We start from the raw sequence: 18,755 nt of genomic DNA on the forward strand, positions 1-18,755 counted from the left end.
GAGAGAGAGAGAGAGAGAGGGGGGGGGGGGCACAATAGACAGACAGACAGACAGACAGACAAGGGGAGCTATGGAGACATACAATGGTGGAGAAACATGGAGAAGCAGAGAGAGAGAGAGAGAGAGAGAGAGAGAGAGAGAGAGAGACAGCAATGGGGGGGGGGGGAATAGATTTAAAGTCCACATAGATTTAAAGAGGAATGCACCCACTATCAGTGCTCATCAGACCTTACACTGTTTATGTAAGCCTGTGAAAGAAATGCTTTCCTGCAGCTGCCATGCAGAGTGAGTGAGTGTGAGTGTCTGTGGTTGCTACTGTAATCACCCATGCCCCTTTTGGGAAAGGAACAAGCTCCAGTCTGCCTCACTTCCTGGGTGGGGCTGGACTCAAGATAACCAAAGTGTGTGTTTATGTGTGTGTGTGTGTGTGTGTGTGTGTGGTCTTACCCAGGGCTTTGACAGCAATCTGCCGCGTGAGTGGGGGCGGGATACAGATGCAGACCAGGTCAACTTCACGGCGTAGCAGGACATCGTCCGATTGGCTGGTGTGAAACGGAATGGCCAACTCCCGCGCCAGGGAGCACGCCTCCTCCTCACTCCGGCCCCACAGCGCGTGCACCTCAAAGCCTTCCTCCCGGAGCAGAGGAACCAGCACCCGCGCCGTGCTCCCTGTGCCAAACACTCCAACGCCTGGCAACATGGCTGCAATTCTCACCTCCGCACGCCTGGTCTCCACCACCGCCGGTCTCACTGACCTCCCAGCATCCCAGCAGCCTCCGATGTCTCACCGCTCTCCTCTGAAAAAAGGGAACTGGTAATGTAGCCAGGCAACGAAGAGGACCTTTTTTTTCCCTCTCTGTAAAATAAATAAATACAACAATAAAAAAAGTTAGAAAATAAAAAAAGATTTGGTTATGTCCGACAGAACCATCCGGAAGAAGGAGACAGTATGACATGGTACTGTTTGTTTGAGTGTGACAACATGAACTAGCTTATGTAATCAGCAGTCTGAGAGAGGAGCTGCTAGTTCACATGCCATTCCTCAAAAGGTTCCCCTGACAAACCAAACACATGCCTCAACACACCCTCAACACCATCGGCCCATAAAGCGTCCTCCCATGCAGGTGTGTTTGCCCCAGCTGTGTCCCTGATCTATTGTCAGTTTGGGCACACTTACTATTCATAAAACAATGATACAACAGAGGGTTCAATAAACTGCGCCTAGAACAAAGTGTGCTTTGAACAGCGTGTAGCAATGTTTATCTAGAGGATAGATAAGGACCGGTGTTATCACCGTGCGTGTGCGAGATGTCACTAAACTTCACCAACTCTGAAGTGTAGTACTATGATAATGATGAGTGTACTAAACAGAGAGACAAGGTGTTGTTTCAGTACACGGTACAATGATGTGCTGGGTCACACCCGGACAGCTGGCCTTGGTGACGCGACCTTATTTGCATGCCAAAGACAGACAGAGAGCATGCACCTGCCGCACAGAAAAGCACAAAAGAATCGCTATCCATCCATCCATCGATCCAAGAATCGCTATCCATCCAGCTGATATATCCGACATGTACTAAATGACCAATATAGCTCGATCAGTGGGTTGTGATGAGCCATAACCAGCTGGCAAACGGGATGTGTGCAATCACACCCCCGGATCCTAGCCATGACTTTGTTTCATGAAACACGACTTGCATTTTTGAAAGATGTCGTTTCTCTGGCTGATAAGCTAGCTAGCTTGGCTGTTGTAGTTAGCTAGCTAACTTAGCTTTACTCATGATGAAGGCAGACGCAAAAGAAAGCCTGTATACTGATCATACTGTTAAAACATTTTTGTGACCTGTTAATCATATTCAATTAGCTGATCAGTTCTTCACTTAGTGAGCAAACTAGTTACCTACGCTTAGCTCGAAGACTCTTCCTCTGTCGCCAAAAGTGGGATCCGCGGCGATGCCGTGGCGGCCCCCAGGCAGACGCAGTCGGACTTTCAACAATCAGACTCCGAGTCCTGTGGCTACGAGGCTTGCTGCCATTTCCACTCGCGGTCAGGTCGAAACTTGTTGATTTCAGAACAGATGTCTTCAGGTCTTCACACTCAGGTCTTCAATCTACTCGAAGTGCATTTAATTTCGCGCATCCGTGTTCGCCCAGCATCCGTCTCTCTCGATGTTGACTGACGCGTCTGCGCAGTATATAGCCAGTCAGTCAGGGCAAAATTCCAGTCACGCCCATCCTTTCGAGCACCAGCCGGACTGGTTTCGATTGGGGATACTTTGTATCGGGATGCTTTCTGCGCGTTGGGAGGGGGGGTTCGTGGTTGCATGACTTGTCCGATCAAAACTGTTGACTGTGCCGATCAAAACTGTTGACTGTGCCGGTGAAGTGAACAGCTTGTGAGGGCCAGGTGAGCTAAATAGCCGGGTACAACGAGAGGGACTTTGTTTGGTGTGAATGCCTACAAACAGGTGCCATAGTCTGCATTTTAGGCTCTGGTTTGGAGTCTTTCAAGTTAGATTTCTGGACTGGAGACCGTGACCCTTTGGGCCCCTCCTCAGTCTCTTCTGTTCTCATCCTCAAATATGGCCCAATACTCCCCCCTAATGAATGAATCCACACACACACACACTTCTAAAACATGGCCTCAAAGGAACTTGAATGCAGATTCAATCAAACCAATTTATTGCAGTGATAATAACTCTTTATATATAAAAGACAAACAGGACACAAAATTCAATTACATGCCTCATCAAACAAATACAGAGTCTTGTTCTGGGTATGTGTGTGTCACAATATATGTCACATACATTAACAGCTGGTAGTAGACATACACCTAATCACATACAAGAACAACAGAGTAGTATTAATATCTGTTTACATATCCCATTTGTGAAAAGGACACACAATATACACAAGGATAAGATGAGGGCTTTATCATCGTCTCCTCTGTTTGGGAATAACATAATTTCCGCTGGTTGCCACAGGGATGAGGAGCTTGCGGTATTCCATTGGGAGATACTTCTCTATCAACACATTCACTGGCATGCTGTCAGTCACAAACCCCTGCCTGAGGAGGAAAGAGGCGGTTAGAGTTTGAGAGAGCACACACACGCGCACACACGCACACACACGCGCGCACACACACACACACACACACACACACACACACACACACACACACACACACACACCTCCGCATCAGCAGTTCTACGTCCTCCACCTCAATGGTCTTCCTCTTCGCATGGGCAGCATATGTCTCCAAGTCATCAGCCAGCCGGTCAAAGTAGCGCTCCATTCTGGACAAAAAATCTCATATCAGTTCGCTGATCAATACAAGTGATGGTACATAGTCCCAGTGCATCCATTCTGTTATAATACATTCCATCAATTAATTAATTAATCTCTTAGAAACATACACATCCATGAGTAAAATCAACAACAATCCATTTTGATTGACCAATTAAAACACATATATTCAAAAGATGGGTTTGGTTTCTTACATCTCTTTTAAGACGGGGTAAACATCTGCAGACACCTTGGTCTTGGCAAAGTGTTTGAACACGCTCATGATGTAGCTTTTAGGAAGACCAGGGTCCTTCTTGGCTGGTCCGGCCCGCTTCGCCCTCACCACCTTGGGCTTCACTTTAGCTGCCGCCCCCGTCGAAACTCTGGAGTCATAAAACACAAACACACCGATTAATTCACACCAGTACACTAGCCTCAGTAGCCTGCATTCACTAAAAAAAGTTTAACTACTAATTTTGAAATGGTAGACGTGTGTAAGTGACTTGCCTCGCCTGAACATCTTTGAGAACAGTGGGTGTAGACAGGGGATCAGTGGGCAGAGCGTTCCTCCTCTCTCTGACAAATGCAGGTGTCTTCATGGACAGCTCTGGAGGAAATATACACAGGGTCACACTCCACGTGTACACGTATGCCAAATGCAGCCGCCCACACACACACACACACACACACACACACACAACCTTGACTCTGTGCACTATCCTCACCCTCCTCCTCCTCCTCTACCCAATCCTCCTCTGGGTCTGCTGGGCTCTGGGCAGTGATTGGTTGCGGGGGTGAGGTGCTGCTGTGGTATGTGTCGTTCTCAGATTCATTGATCTCTAATGGAGACATACAGCTCTTCTTCTCTTCATTTCCAGAGCTGGCCTCTGTTCTACGAGAACCTTCTGTCTCTAGTCCATTTCCCTGGGGCGACGGTGAAGGTGGCACACTGCCAAGCGTTACAGTGTGGTGGTGGTCGCTCTGAATACCTACCTCATCCGGCCCACTGTGCCACTCACCAGTGGTGCCACCCTCTGACCTTGGACGGAGCTCTGCTCCCATGCTCTTGTAGCCCCTCCCTCCCTCCATCATCACTGGCACCTTGACTCCGCCTTCTGAGCGATGGGCTCTGCGGCTGATATACTCAGCTACATCATCTTCTTCTGTCTGGGATTCAGGTATATCTTCTTCTGTCTGGGATTCAGGCACATCTTCTTCTGACTGGGATTCAGGTATATCTTCTTCTGTCTGGGATTCAGGTACATCTTCTTCTGACTGGGATTCAGGTACATCTTCTTCTGTCTGGGATTCAGGTACATCTTCTTCTGACTGGGATTCAGGTACATCTTCTTCTGTCTGGGATTCAGGTACATCTTCTTCTGTCTGGGATTCAGGTACATCTTCTTCTATCTGGGATTCAGGTACATCTTCTATTGTCTGGGATTCAGGTACATCTTCACCTTCTGTCTGGGATTCAGTTACATCTTCCTCCCCTATCTCAGATTTAGGTTCTTCTTCTTCTTCTTCTTCTTCTTCTGTCTGGGCTTCAGCTACATCTTCCTCCCCTATCTGAGATTCAGCTACATCTTCTTCTTCTCCCTGAGATCCAGCTACTTCTTGTTCTGTCTGTGACACAGGCAATTCTTCTTCCTGTGTGTCAGATTCAGCCAGTTCCTCTTCCCCTGTAGGTGATGTGGATTCGACCCCCTCCTGTCTTACAGAGCCCTCTCTTTCCTCATCCTCTCCAGACAACTCTTCTTCATCTCTGTTCTCCACTTCCATCTGCTCTTCTTCATCTCTTTGGTCCTCAACCTCTTCTTTCTCTCTCTCTTCCACATCCTTCACAGCCTCAAACTCTTGCAGGATCTGTGTTGATGACACAGTGTCTTTGTCCTGCGTGGCAATAGAGGATGTTGTTCCCGTGGTGACAGGATGGGCGTAGAGTGTGGTTTTGCTGATGAAGATATCATTAGTGATGTCAGAGTCTGCGAGGTCACTCATCCCCAGGGTGATTCCTGGTTCACCGAGTCCCTGACGATCGTCCCCAAAACTCAACTCTGAGAGCAAGAAAGTGAGACAGAGGGGGAGGAGATAGGGAGACAGTGAGATGTGTAAAACATTTGTTTTAGAGAATATAAACATTTGCAGGAAGGATACTGAAGGAGCAGCTTACCAGGGTTTCCACCCTTCTGTCGATTCTGTACGGCATTGTCAAATTCCTCCACACTGATTTTTGGACGATTTGCTACCTTCCTCAGAAGTCCCCTTTCCTCATTCTTAACGTCCACAAAGGGTGTTTTCAGACTGAGGGTAGCGGAACTAGAGAAGAAATGCGAGGGAACATTTTAGTCCTGCTATTCACTGTTGACTTTCATTGAGAGTTTCACATCTCTGCTGGCCAATCATAATAACACAATCATTCTCAAAACATATTAAAGTAGGCAATACACACAACAGAGCTGTCAATGCTGCATTGCAATAATAGAGCTATTTTGTTTTAAGTGCGGGGGCAGTGAGATCGGAGCTCTTTACCTTAAAGAGTGCTGTGACAGTGTTGAAAGGTCCTCCGCAGAGTCGCCACTTCCCTCACCTGCATTGGAAAACACAAGTGCTCACAAAGAATCCACAATCACATTACCAAACGACTAATACAGTCACACACGCTAAACCACATGCTGACCCTGACCCTGACCCATACCTTCACCGCGTTCCAGATGCCTCTCGAACGCGGTTACATTGAGGCTCCTGCGTGGTCGCTTCCTGCTCAGCCCCTTCACAGTGTTGGTCAGGTTTACTGTGGTCATGTCAGGCAAATCCAACCCAGACAGCCCCGTACTAGGAGTCACAGACACAACAAACCAGGTTTTTAATACAGCGTTTTTAATACACACGCACACAATCAACTAGTGTCAAACACTGTGTAATATTAAACATGTTTAAAAGTTGTTGCAGCAGGTGGTGGATCCTGACTGCACACCTGAGGACATTGTTAGTTTTTGTACAGTACCTTGGGTGGTTGCTGTGGAGACTGGAGTCTGCAGAGAGGAGCTCTGGCTCCTTTATGACAGGTCGGTCTTGAAACAGCAGAGACGTCTCTGGTTCTGACCCATCAGAAAGAGAGAGATGAGAACAGTACTGCTGTAAGCAACAGGTCATGGCCTAATAATACATTTATTACGCACACGCACACACACACACACACACACACACACACCTGTCTGCAGGATTCCCCTGAGAAGGTGCCTTGGTGTGACGTCGACGTCATCGTCATACATAAGAGAGCCTGTCGCTGGGGCAGGTGTGTTCATTTTCCTAACCACTGCTGATACAGTTCGTCTCTTACTGGGTGGCAAAGATGTCCTGGAGGTGCTCTGTAAAGAGGGAAGATGAATGGAAATAGCTGGGCACTTCTCCATCCCTTGAGAGAATTGTAAAGATGCTGAAACTGTCAATGTGCATTGTTATCGTCATCTAGTCCTCTCAGATGTCGGGTGGGGGATCAGAATTTGTGCCTACAGGTAGATAGGGGCTAGGGGGCCGTTTGGAATCGGGGAACAAGATAATCCTCTACCACATAACCAGCAGACATCTTACCTCACGAAGCTTTTGTTTAATGCTCCGTTTCAGGGCCTCCTGTGGAGTTAGAGATCCAATGTCACTTCTCCTCAGTCTGCCGCTACGCTGGGCCCTTAAGGATGGACGCTGAGCCTGAGACACACTAGAGAAGGGACATTTCAATGAATCATCCCTCAAAGGAGAACATAATCTCGTAGCATCACAGGCTGCTATGTCAAAGCATGCAATACACCATGACACTTTTGGACCGGGACGGAGACAACGATATGGGCTCACCTGCGGGTTACCGGGGACCTGGGCGGTTCCGTGTGGAGGACATTTTGTAGGAGGATCCGAGCAGACACGTCCTCATTGACAGAATCCATTGCATATCACTCTCACTCTGTTGTGTAAACAAGAGTAAAAAAAAAAAAAAAAAAAGTTAACAAAAACATACAAAATAAAGTAACAAGTCCTTTATATTTATTTGATTATGAAGAGGTAACTACAGAACTCGATTTACTTTAATAAAACTATTTAGGAGTCATCTTAATCACAATCAAGGAGTATATTTATTTTTTGTCAACAACATTTTGTGAATATCATTTACATAGCTAGCAGCTATCATTTACATAGCATAAAAAAGAAAAATACTACTTGATTGTGATTATAAATAGTGAAATAGCTTTATTAAAGTAAATCAAGTTCTGTAGTTACCTCTTCATAATCAAATAAATAAGAAAGGACTTGTTACTTTATTTGTTTATGTTTTTGTTGACATTCTGTAAACAAAGGATGTACAGCTTCAAATCATGTTCGGAAAAAGTATTGTTTACATTTTTGTTGTTGACACTGCAGACAGAAATCTCTGATAGCTGCTTTAAAAATACAATTTCTGAAAGTGAGATCCTCCTCTAGTTGACTAGCTAGTGGATGTCACCAACCTAGCTAAACAGACATGTCAAAAAAGCGACGGTGAAATGAATTTGACATGACAACGACCTCGTAGCTAGCTGTACGGTTAGCCAGCAAATCTCGTTAAATAGGACTATCATTTCCATGTTTTGCGATTCCGTTGACGTGTTTTCCCTTGAAATCGAACAAGACACTTACAAAAACGTAGCTACTTACTTGACTTGACACCCTTTAGCTAGATCGCTAGGTAGCTACCACCGCTTAATCTGTAGAAGTTGTTTGACTCCCGCATTTATTCAAGAGAAAATCTCGCGAGAGGCGGAAACCGATTAGGACACACATTTGGGAAATGTAGTTTCTAAGAAGTTCTTAGTCCTGATTGACACTTGTCTGGGGAGCAGTGACACAGGGGTTAGGGGTTCAAATCGGTCACAATAATAATCAGCTTTGATATCTACACATAAATATGGTGTAATCGATATCAATTGTGCGCAACATTGATCAAAATTCAACATTTTCTGAACGAGCCTGCTAGTGAACCAAAACAGGAAGTTGTAAGCATTGTGGGACGTGTAGTTCCGCTTTGAGGCCGCTGGGCTTGATAACAGCGCGGAGAAGAACGAAACAAAAATAAATTAGATATAACTTAAATAGAATAACCAATATATTAGCTTTGCGTTGGAATAAACATGCCTGGATTCACCTGCTGTGTTCCTGGCTGCTACAACAACTCGCATCGGGATAGACAGCTGCGGTTTTACACATTTCCGAAAGATACCACGCAAAGGGAGATTTGGTTGAAGAACATCTCCCGGGCCGGGGTGAGCGGCTGTTTCAGTACCTTCCAACCCACAACGGGACACCGAGTCTGTAGCGTCCACTTCCCAGGTGGAAGAAAGACCTATACCATTCGAGTTCCGACCCTCTTCCCACTAAGGGGAGTGAATGAACGCAAGAGTCGAAGGGGCAGGAACAGGAAAGTGTCCGCAGCAGCTACTTCTACCCCTGCTCCAGCTCCTACTTCCAGCATTGTCATCACTAACGTTGTTTCGACAGCTCCTGCTGACGCTGAAACCGCACAGAGCGATGCAGGAACAGACCCTGGCACAGAGACCGGCAATGATAACCCTACCGTTGTGCAGATAGGCCAGAATGGCGAATACCTCGGCCCAGTCAATTTGCCCGCGCAGGGAGACGGGGCCAGCATCACCGCAGTTGTCTCCAGCTCGACCGACCTGACCTGGCTCCCGGACGTCGCAGCTCCTGTTCAGCATTACAGCGTCGTCAGCAGCCCGCTGGACCATTGCTACTCACTGACCACCGGGACCACTTCGGCCGAACTGCTGCGAAAGCTGAACGAGCAACGGGATATTATCGCGCTCATGGAAGTAAAAATGAAGGAGATGAAGGCAACCATCCGCCAGCTGCGCGTAACCGAAGCCAAGTTGCAGGAGGAGGTGCGGGAGCGGGACCGTCTGCTGTCCGCCGGGGCCGCGGTGGCCGCTGTGGCCGGTAGGAAGAAGATGTGACCCACACTATTTCCACCGAGAGGATAGATAGCTAGACCGGCGCGACCTAAGACTCAAACAGAGAAGACGACAACAAGCGACCCAAGGAGAACAGTGGAAACCCTCTTTTGTACGAAAGCGACGACAATTTATTTTCAATAGAGGAGATAGCCACTTTCGACTACTAATTCTATTGTTGGCTAGCTAGTTGATAGAGATAATCCCATAGTTGCCTAAAACATTGCCCATTTAGTCCACCCACCAGCAGCGGGTGGAGTTGTTCAAGGCAAGTGCCAACAAGCCTGCAACTTTATGAACTCAGCTCTCGCATAGGCTAGACCTGCAGGTGGACAAGATTATAAATTAGGCTATGTTTTGTTGTGATAAGCGATTTGTGTTTGTTTGTTTGTTTGTTAGTGTCTGCAGCTGAATTCCCCCCTCACTTGTATCCACTAGACTACTTCAGCACCGGCTCAGAGACCGTCCTCTAAAACCAATGTTGTTCTGGACTCTGTCGGGGAGATGGAGACGTGCAGGGCATGTGCTTGAAAGGTGCCTGTTTCCGTCAGATCAGTGTGATCTGAGTCTGCATCTGATTGTAGGACATTTAAGCATCAAAAGGTACACTGACCTTGTGCCTCAACCCTCTCCTCCTGTTTGATATCTGCAGAGAGTCGCCACACACAGGATGTTATGTTAACCTTTGACTGTTGAACTTTGACCTGACAGCTATCACCTACATGGAATGAATGACTGTTCTGAAACCATATCGATTTGAAGTAAATTTCATTTTGAAATAGCATGTGTATGAGTTCTTTCTTTATGTACTATTGATTTATGGGCATTATGATATCCTAGAGCTATTGTTACTAGAATATTATGTCACGGCTATACACTGTAGGGATATTTATGGTAATTTCATGTGAGTGCCAGTCAAGGGGTGTGTAGGAGTTGTTCACTTCATGAGTGGGCCTCACAGCAAGGTTCCTCTGACATTTATTCCCCTCTTACCTACAGCATTTTCTATTGAAACAGACATCTATTCAAAGACATAGAGCTTGCAAACACACAGTACATTGCTACAGAAAGACAGTGGAAAAAGTGTGACCCATCAGATTGGACTCACAAAGAATTTGAGGATGCTATATGTATGGATATTGTACACATTTTGTACACAATATCCAGAAACACAGAAACTTGTGTTACGTGATGACAGTTACCTCTGTTTTTCCGTATCTCCATTTGCATTATATGGTAATGGCATGGCTTTATCAAACTCAACATCTTCATTATATAGGCCCAAAGGTATTTAGAATTCTGAACAGGTTACAGTGGGGATGATTTTGGTCTTCCTATGGTTTGAACTCTCCAAAGTTGCAGCTCTACATTTTTACTGTAGATGGCAGTAAGATAAAAGCTTTCAGTGCCTTTCGTTTTCTCTTCCTTTCTGTCTGTCTGTGACTTAAATGTGAGATGTGGAGGGGCTCACAAAATGATATATGTAACATGATTCTGTATAGTTAGCAAGACAGACTAATCACAGTAATTGATTGCCTGAAGAAAGGTTGGATGTCATTGCTGAGAATAACTGAGTCCATTACTGTATTCCAGTTCTCCACCATTCTCCTGAAATGTGGACTAAAAGCATATTGTCGGTGTAAGCTTGGGTTCTTTCACAAATCCATTCTTGTTTGAATCCATATGTAGAAGTGCACAAGTCCACACTTCAGGAGAAAGGGTGAAGAGTTTGGACACTGCACATCTCATTTGTCTAAAGTGGTCTCCACTAAAGTGGCCTCCAGTCCTCCTCATTATTTTCTCTAATCTGAAAGCACAAGAAAGGTGAAAGCCATATGCCTGATTGAAGTCAAGTTCTATCACATCAGTACAGATCAAAGGAAGGAGAAGCTGGGGGTGTTGTTCTGCTGGTTAGCAGCAGGGGGAGTCTCTGAGGCCCTGCTAAAGGCTGCCACCAACAGAGAGGATCTCAGGGCACCGAAACAGATTAGAGTATAACAGCTGTGTCCTATCGTGTAGCTAATCTGTGTAGCAATGTTGTTGGTGTGTGTGTGTGTGTGTGTGCACGCATGTGTATGAGCTTTCGGAGTGATAGTGTGAATGTGAGTTTTTGTATTTGTCCTTATTGTGTTCATCCTGCAAAATGCACCCCTATTTGGACTTTGGGTATAGAAATTCAATGACTGTGGTTAGAGTGTGTGTGTGTCAGAGAGATGAGAGAGAGGAATGGATGGGGAGAAGGAGGGTCCTGATCCTAATCTCATCTGGATTTATTCTCTACTCCCAGTAGAGTTATGTAATGACTTAATCCAGCACTGTCAGTCACCTCTTTCACATAACTCTCTCCCTTCCTCTCCCTTCCTCTACACAGTAAAGCCTCTCATGCCTTGTTAGTTCATTGTCTCTCTCCCTCTCCCTTAGTGCCTAATTATGTAATATGAATGAAGTGAAATGCCCCAAAAAATTAATGCAGCTCATCTGCCTCTCAGGGAGAAAAACCTATGTTATGAAAGGGTATTACAAGATTAAAGTGTAGCACTGTTTTGACGTCAACATGTGTGGGTTTTACAAAACAAACAATTTGTGAGAATCGTCTATCCGAAAATGCACTCCCAAAGCTCTCCGTGGTCATCTTGTGACATGAGTGAATGACCACATTACTATGCCTTGCTCCAGACATATTTTCTCATGCTTGCAAGTCTATTACATTTATCTCTTATGTCCCATTTCTTTTGTCCTTGTTAGCCTTGGCAAGTCTATATAATAATATATTTATTTCATATCGTGCTTTTCTCAGTACTCAAAGAGACTTTACATCCATGGAGGACACAAGCAATAACAAACAAATAAAGCAATAAAAACAAAAAGCACAGACAGCAAAGAAAGTCAGGTCCTGATAGACCAAGGGAGAGGGAAAGGTACTAGACATTAAAAGCAAGTTTAAAAAGATGCGTTTTGAGGGAACGTTTGAAGGAGGAGACTGTGTTGGATTCCTTGATGTGCTTTGGGAGAGTGTTCCAAAGAGTGGGGGCTGCAATAGGGAAGGCCCCGGTCCCCCTAGGTTCTGTGCTTAGTCCTGGTGATAGGGACAAGGAGATTGGCATCAGCTGACTGGAGGCTGTGGGTATGGGTTTGTTGATGGAGGAGGTCAGAAAGGTAGGGTGTGCCTGAGGGGTTGCTGAGGGCCTTGTAGGTGGTAAGGAGAATCTTGAACTGAATTCTGAATCTGACTGGGAGCCAGTGAAGATTTTAAAGGACCGGAGTGATGTGGTCACTGGAGCAGGTAAGCAAATGGGCAGCTGACTTTACGTATTGGAGTCTGTTGAGCACTGTTGGTGGTGCCATAGAGGACACTGTTGCAGTAGTCCAGTCTGGATGTTATAAATGCATGGATGAGAGTCTCTGCATCATTGAAGGAATATACACTCAATGAACACTTTATTAGGAACACCTGTACACCTTCTCATGGTGGAGGTGGTGTAATGGTGTGGGCCATGTTTTCTTGGCACACTTTGGGCCTGTTAATACCAATCAATCACTGCTTGAATGCTTGAATTGTTGCTGACCATGTGCATCCCTTCATGGCCACAATTTACCCATCTTCTAATGGCCACTTCCAGCATGATAATGCACCATGTCACAAAGCAAAAGTTGTCTCAAACTGGTTTCATGAACATGACAGTGAGTTCAGTGTTCTTCACTGGCCTTCCCAGTCACCGGATCTGAATCCAATAGAACGCCTTTGGGATGTGGTAGAACGGGAGATTCACAGCTTGAAGGTGCACCTGAAAAATCAGCAGGAATTGCGTGATGCAATCATGTCATCATGGACCAGAATCAAAGGAATGTTTCCAACATCTTGTGCAATCAGTGCCACGAAGAATTGAGGCTGTTTTGAGAGCAGAGGGGGGCCCTACCCAGTATTAGTATAGTGTTCCTAATAAAGTGTTCAGTTAGTGTATATAGCCCTGTTGCTCTCAGTTAGTTTGGATGGCCGCTGTGTTGTATACTGCTGTAAGACATGGTGTCTTTGTTTGAAGTTTGTCTGAGCCCTTGTTCTCTCTATTCAATTCATATGCAACTTATAATATATGCCATTTAGCTGACGCTTTTATCCAAAGCAACTTACATTGCAGTGAGTGCATACATTTTTCAGTATATATGGTCCCAGCGGGAATCAAACCCACAACCGTAGCATTGTTAACACCATGCTCTACTAACTGAGCCACAGAGGAGCACACTAACAGTCTTACACATCATGCGCATATGGTTTATCTGACTTAAGCTTTCCTCCTACTTATTTTACATAGTTCAAATCTATATAAACATACCTGACACTGGACAGTGGGAGATTAAACAGAAATGTGATAATTGTGCCTCTATATCAGCCTTATGCCTTGCTGGAATCCTTTTGCTACAGTAAGATAGACTGGGATTTTCAGATTCAGATTCAGAAAACGTTAATGTCCTCAGAGAGGCAATGTGTTGCGCAGCATCAGTTCATAAAAAATACAACAGACAAGATAAAACACAATATACACCGGTGTACACAAAAAAGCCTATCCATAGTAGGCTATAGAGTCTCATGCAAAATGCAGGGGGTAGGCTGTGAAAGTGCTGAAGGGGGGAGAGCCAGGCTAATAAAGTGTGTGTGCATCATTTCTGTGGTCCAATGTCTTCTTAACTCACTAACTACCAAAGAATTCCGGAACACTCACCACCTAGAGTGCCAAGTGTTTTATGTGGTATTTACCTAGCAACAATACTTTGATTGGTTACAAAATGATGGATCATAATTTATGCGTTTTTGGAGAATAAAGTCACCTTTGGCACTCAAGAATGTTGATCATTTGGGTGACTTTATTCACCCTCGGCACTAAATGAGTTAAGGTGCATGATTGCTTTTGGTTCAATTAGTACGAGATTGTGTTTCAGTGAGAACAGAAGAAAGAAATGTTGTGTGTCCTAATCCCTCTCCCCCTGTTTCTGGTTGTTATTGTGAGACTGGTATTCATCTCCCCCTTACTTCACAGACACGCACGCACGCACGCACGCACACACACACACACACACACACACACACACACACACACACACACACACACACACACACACACACACACAGACTCTAACCACAGTCATTGACAGAACATTTTTATACCCAAAGTTCTCTAAAGGGGGTGCATTTTTGCAGGGTGGCCACAATAAGCATAAACACAAAGACTCGTATTCACACTATCACTCTGAAAGCTCTCACAGTACACACACACACACACACACACACACACACACACACACACACACACACACACACACACACACACACACACACACACACACACACACACACACACACACACACAGGTCTACCCAGAGCCATACCAGGTAGCTCCAGAGGCAGTCAGATTATTCAGTAGTTAATGTTAAAGTTAAGCTGCAGATTAACATTGAGATGAGATAGCCTTCCTCCTGTGTGACTGTATCAGTCTACAGATGTGAAACAGGACTTATCTACTAATGCACCAAACACCAGCCATCTGGGGGGAGGGGGGGGAGGTGGATGGGGGGGGGGGGGGGGGTTGTATTTTAATAAGACAGTATCTCAATGAAATATGAAGAGGCTCATCCAGAATGGGTTGGCATTGAATGGGTTGGCATTGAGGCTGAGGTGTCTCAGGATTGGTCAGGACTCTGGGAGGTAGGGGCTGCTTGTTTGAAATTCCATGATCTGTACTTCCACATACAGTACATACACATAGATCCCTATCCTTCTCACACGTCCCCATTTCCCCCCTACTAACCCCTTCCCCTGGCTGCTGCGTAGGGCTGAGGTCCTGACTCCTGTAGGGGGCAGATCATTCCTGAGGGGGTTGCTATTCCCAGGGACTGGGGAGTCTGAGCTCCTCTCCCAGGTGGGCGTGACTCTAATCCTCACTGGGATCTCATCCATCTGCCTGCTTCTCCCCAAACATCATATTGTTTTATCTAGCACAGCCTGCACTGCTGCCCTGGAAATGCCGCACAGCCGGGCACCTACGGGTAGAGAGACAACGAGTAAATGTGGCTGTGCAACATGTTTACGTGATGCCAGTCCTCGCTTTCTGACCTACATTTAAGAGGGTATGTCCAGGTTCTGTCCATATAACGGCCATGTTTCTCACTACCTTTCTCTCCGCCTCTCTTCCTCACTATTTACACACAACCTGTTTTTAATACTTTACGAAATGTATTTTAATACTTCTACAAAATGTATACCTCTACTAATACTACTTAATACTAAAGACCAGAAATGAGAATGCTCTAATACGGTCTGCGATGATGTGACGCTGTTCCTGGCCCCCAAGCTCTACAGCTTGCCCCCCCCCCCCCCACACACACACACACACCCTCTTGCCAGTCCCCTGTGTTGATAATCCAGTGTGCTGTGGCCGGGCGTTCTACTCTACTGTTGCGCTCTGATGAACTCACAAACCGATGACGGGACTTCTCACGCTCAGACGACACCCACATTCTCTCTGGGATTATAACGCTGCTGTGAACATCCGACCAGAGACGCTGATTTAGTGGTTGGAGCTCCGCTGGACTCAGTCGGGCCAGTTGAGTATGAGGTCCCATGCCGGCACCGTGACTCTCCTCCTGCCTGTTGCTCTTTATTTCAGTAAGGATGTTTTTTCCTCTGTCTAGAGTCATTTGTGTGTGTGTGCGTGTGTGTGTGTGTGTGTGTGTGTGTGTGTGTGTGTGTGTGTGTGCGTGCGTACTTTTGTGTTTCTGTCCCTAGCTCAGTTTGTTTGTGTGTGACATGTGTAAGGTGACCTGTGACATGCTCCAAAAGCAGAATGTATCTCATTTTAACTCTCTTATTATGTTTTGTTTCATTCTCATTGTATACATTGTTTTAAAAAAAAAAAAAGAACATTTATCTCAAATGTAATGTGATGAACAGAAAGGCAAGAGTGGTGTTTCTCTTATAGAGAGATGGCAGGTGGGTTGGTCAGGAAAGCAGAGCAGTGTTAAAGGATTTCTTTTCGAATCCATTCTGAAATGGAGGAGAGAGAGGTTTACAAATGCACTTATCCTAATGAAATACTCAAGGTTCTCTCATGTTCAGAACAATGCTGTGTGTGTGCGTGCGTGCGTGTGTGCGTGCGTACATACGTGCGTGTGTGTGTGGGTGTGTGGCCGTGCATGCGTGCATGCATGTGTGTGTGAGTGTGTGCGTGCATGTGTGCGTACGTGCATGCGTGCCTGTGTGTGTGTGGGTGTGTGGCCGTGCATGTGTGTGTGTGTGTGTGTGTGTGTGTGTGTGTATCCATCATCCCATTCTAGTTGCTCAGGGACTTCAGGGACATATGGGGTATCCCTGTCCCACTGAGGTTTAACAGACAAAGGGAGGCAGTTCTTTCTGGCCTGTTGACTAGAGGCCCATATGAATGTTACATTGGGAGAGAGAAATAATTTAGGCCTACATGTGATGAGCATTAGGGGACCAGAGCAAGAGAAAACTGTGCAGTGGTACAGAGAGGACTCATTCATTACATAGTCACCATGGAATTGTATAGTCCTGCTGCGCATACCTTCTAATATGTAAGTGTGTTCGTATGCATACTGGCCATACATACCCTAACCCACACCCACACACACACACACACATACATGAGCGTGATGTAACTATACTAATTTGTGCAGTGAAGTTGATGAGTATGAGAATGAGAAGGAGAAAGCTAAAGTTAACTTTTCAATGAAGCAGTTGAAGCAGTGAACAGCACAGCAGGGTAATTGATTGATGCACAATATTGATTTTAATATGATATTCCTTTAAATATGTTGATATTTGAAATATTCTTCTTCTTTATCATTTATTTGTTTTACCTTTATTTATCTAGTATTCAATATCCACATTCAATGAGATCTCTTTTAGAAGAGAGACTTGACAAGATTGTTTTTCCTGTGTTTAACAGTTCATATTACACACCAGCATATCACTCACTTTGCGATGAGATTTACATTTACATTTACATTTATGGCATTTAGCAGACGCCTTTATCCAAAGCAACTTACAACAAATACATTTATTTAAGTAAGGGAATCATCTATCTAACAGTCATCATGAGACAAAGTAATCAATGCTCACACCAGGGGCCATTGGCAGTCGTAATGCCAGAAGCCCAAATTTTTTTTTTTGATGTCCACATTAATGCTCTCTAACCCCTTCTCTCAGGCCTAGTCACTGTGAGTTCGGCTGCAGCCATCCCTAGCTCCTGTGGCTCCATCTACAAGAGCTTCGCTCAGTGTCTGCTCACTCTGGGGGACAGTCTGGGTGACACACAGAAAGACCCCAACACACAGGACATTGACACAATCTGCAGGTACACCTCTCTCTCCCACTCCACTTGGACACCTTATCTGAATCATGTGCCCCCTCCCCTCCCTTCCATGTATAGTATTGTTGTCACATTACATTTTCAGATCCAGTTATATTCACAAAATCAGATTGACGTTTCTGACCAATCAACTGTTGTTATGTCTGGACCCTCGCAGGTCATGGGGTGCGTTCCACGTGTGTGCAAACACGGCACTGGTTGGTTGCCCTGGGGATGCGGCAGCCGTGTGGGAGTCTCTGAGGCAAGAGTCCAGGAAGACACAGTTTTCCGGAAACCTCTATGACATGTGTGCCAGCCGCACCACAATACCACCCACCACCGTGGCCGCACCCCCCCAGAGCCCACCCACGTCAGACCAGACCAATCAAGAGACTCTGAAAGGGCACGCAAACCACCATGGCCCCACCTTTACCACACTTCTGCTCCCGGCATGTACCTCTCTCCTACTTTTACTCAGGATCTAGCCTCCCACAGACTCAGACTGCTATGGAAACCAAAAGGGTTCTTCATTTGTCCCCTTAGGGACACCTTTTGAAGAACCCTTTTGGGTTCCATGTAAAACCTCTGTGTTCCATGTTGAACCCTTTTGGGTTCCATGTTGAACCCTTTCCACAGAGGGTTCTAAATGGAACCCAAAAGGGTCCACATGGAACCCAAAAAGGTTCTAAAAAGAAGGGTTATTCAAAGGGTGCCCCAACAGGGACAAATGAAGAACAGTTTTTTTTCTAAAAGTGTACACTTCTCTTTCCATTATTGTGTTTATTAACAATGAATTAAGGGTGTGAAGTCTTATTACTTTGTTTATTTCCAAGTCACGCATTGTGGTTCAAGCAACCATGTTACCCTTTATTTTACTCACCCCCTACGTATATTCCTTTATCATTTAATCTTACATGGACTGGCTAAATGAAGACATTTGTGTGGAAGTGGGGTTGTAGCCACAACACTGTGTGCCTGTGAACTTATTTTCTTCCATTTCATAAAAAAAGTGAAATGTTATCTGTGACATGAGTGCTGTACATAAATGTTGCATACTGTAGTGAAATAGCTTTGGAATATCTTCTTGCTTTTTGAGAAGTTATTTCCTTTCTTA

General features: G+C 45.4%; 4 protein-coding genes across 4 annotated transcripts in view; 2 read left to right on the plus strand and 2 right to left on the minus strand.

The window, feature by feature from the left end:
- gfod2 (glucose-fructose oxidoreductase domain containing 2) overlaps positions 1-2,158 on the minus strand; it is a gene marked incomplete at its 3' end in the record, with an annotated part of 2,404 nt that extends 246 nt beyond the window's left edge. Inside the window, exons 1-2 of the mRNA XM_083690873.1 lie at positions 1,905-2,158; positions 448-856 (exon numbers count right to left, since the gene is read on the minus strand). Coding sequence (XP_083546999.1) covers positions 448-700 — 253 coding nt within the window. The 5' untranslated portion in view covers positions 701-856; positions 1,905-2,158. The remainder of the gene's footprint in view (positions 1-447; positions 857-1,904) is intronic.
- Positions 2,159-2,674: 516 nt separating this feature from the next.
- On the minus strand, positions 2,675-8,035 carry cenpt (centromere protein T). The gene is made up of 13 exons (XM_083691405.1): positions 7,972-8,035; positions 7,138-7,243; positions 6,880-7,003; positions 6,500-6,656; positions 6,293-6,386; positions 5,984-6,120; positions 5,818-5,875; positions 5,459-5,604; positions 4,011-5,342; positions 3,793-3,892; positions 3,501-3,668; positions 3,192-3,296; positions 2,675-3,067 (listed from the first exon to the last, which is right to left on the minus strand). The coding sequence occupies exons 2-13, from the start codon at positions 7,224-7,226 to the stop codon at positions 2,935-2,937; spliced, it is 2,643 nt and encodes an 880-aa protein (XP_083547531.1). The 5' UTR covers positions 7,227-7,243; positions 7,972-8,035; the 3' UTR covers positions 2,675-2,934.
- A 302-nt stretch (positions 8,036-8,337) lies between these two features.
- On the plus strand, positions 8,338-10,062 carry thap11 (THAP domain containing 11). Its single transcript, XM_083691443.1, has one exon. It carries the CDS (start codon positions 8,445-8,447, stop codon positions 9,282-9,284), a length of 840 nt encoding a protein of 279 aa, XP_083547569.1. The 5' UTR covers positions 8,338-8,444; the 3' UTR covers positions 9,285-10,062.
- A 6,194-nt stretch (positions 10,063-16,256) lies between these two features.
- On the plus strand, positions 16,257-18,126 carry nrn1lb (neuritin 1-like b; the record flags this gene model as incomplete). Its single annotated transcript, XM_083690874.1, has 3 exons — positions 16,257-16,263; positions 17,500-17,647; positions 17,820-18,126. 3 exons carry the CDS (start codon positions 16,257-16,259, stop codon positions 18,124-18,126), a joined length of 462 nt encoding a protein of 153 aa, XP_083547000.1.
- Between the last annotated feature and the right edge of the window lie 629 nt (positions 18,127-18,755).

This window comes from Argentina silus (genome assembly GCF_951799395.1).
Source record: "Argentina silus genome assembly, chromosome: 19".
NCBI lineage: Eukaryota > Metazoa > Chordata > Actinopteri > Argentiniformes > Argentinidae > Argentina > Argentina silus.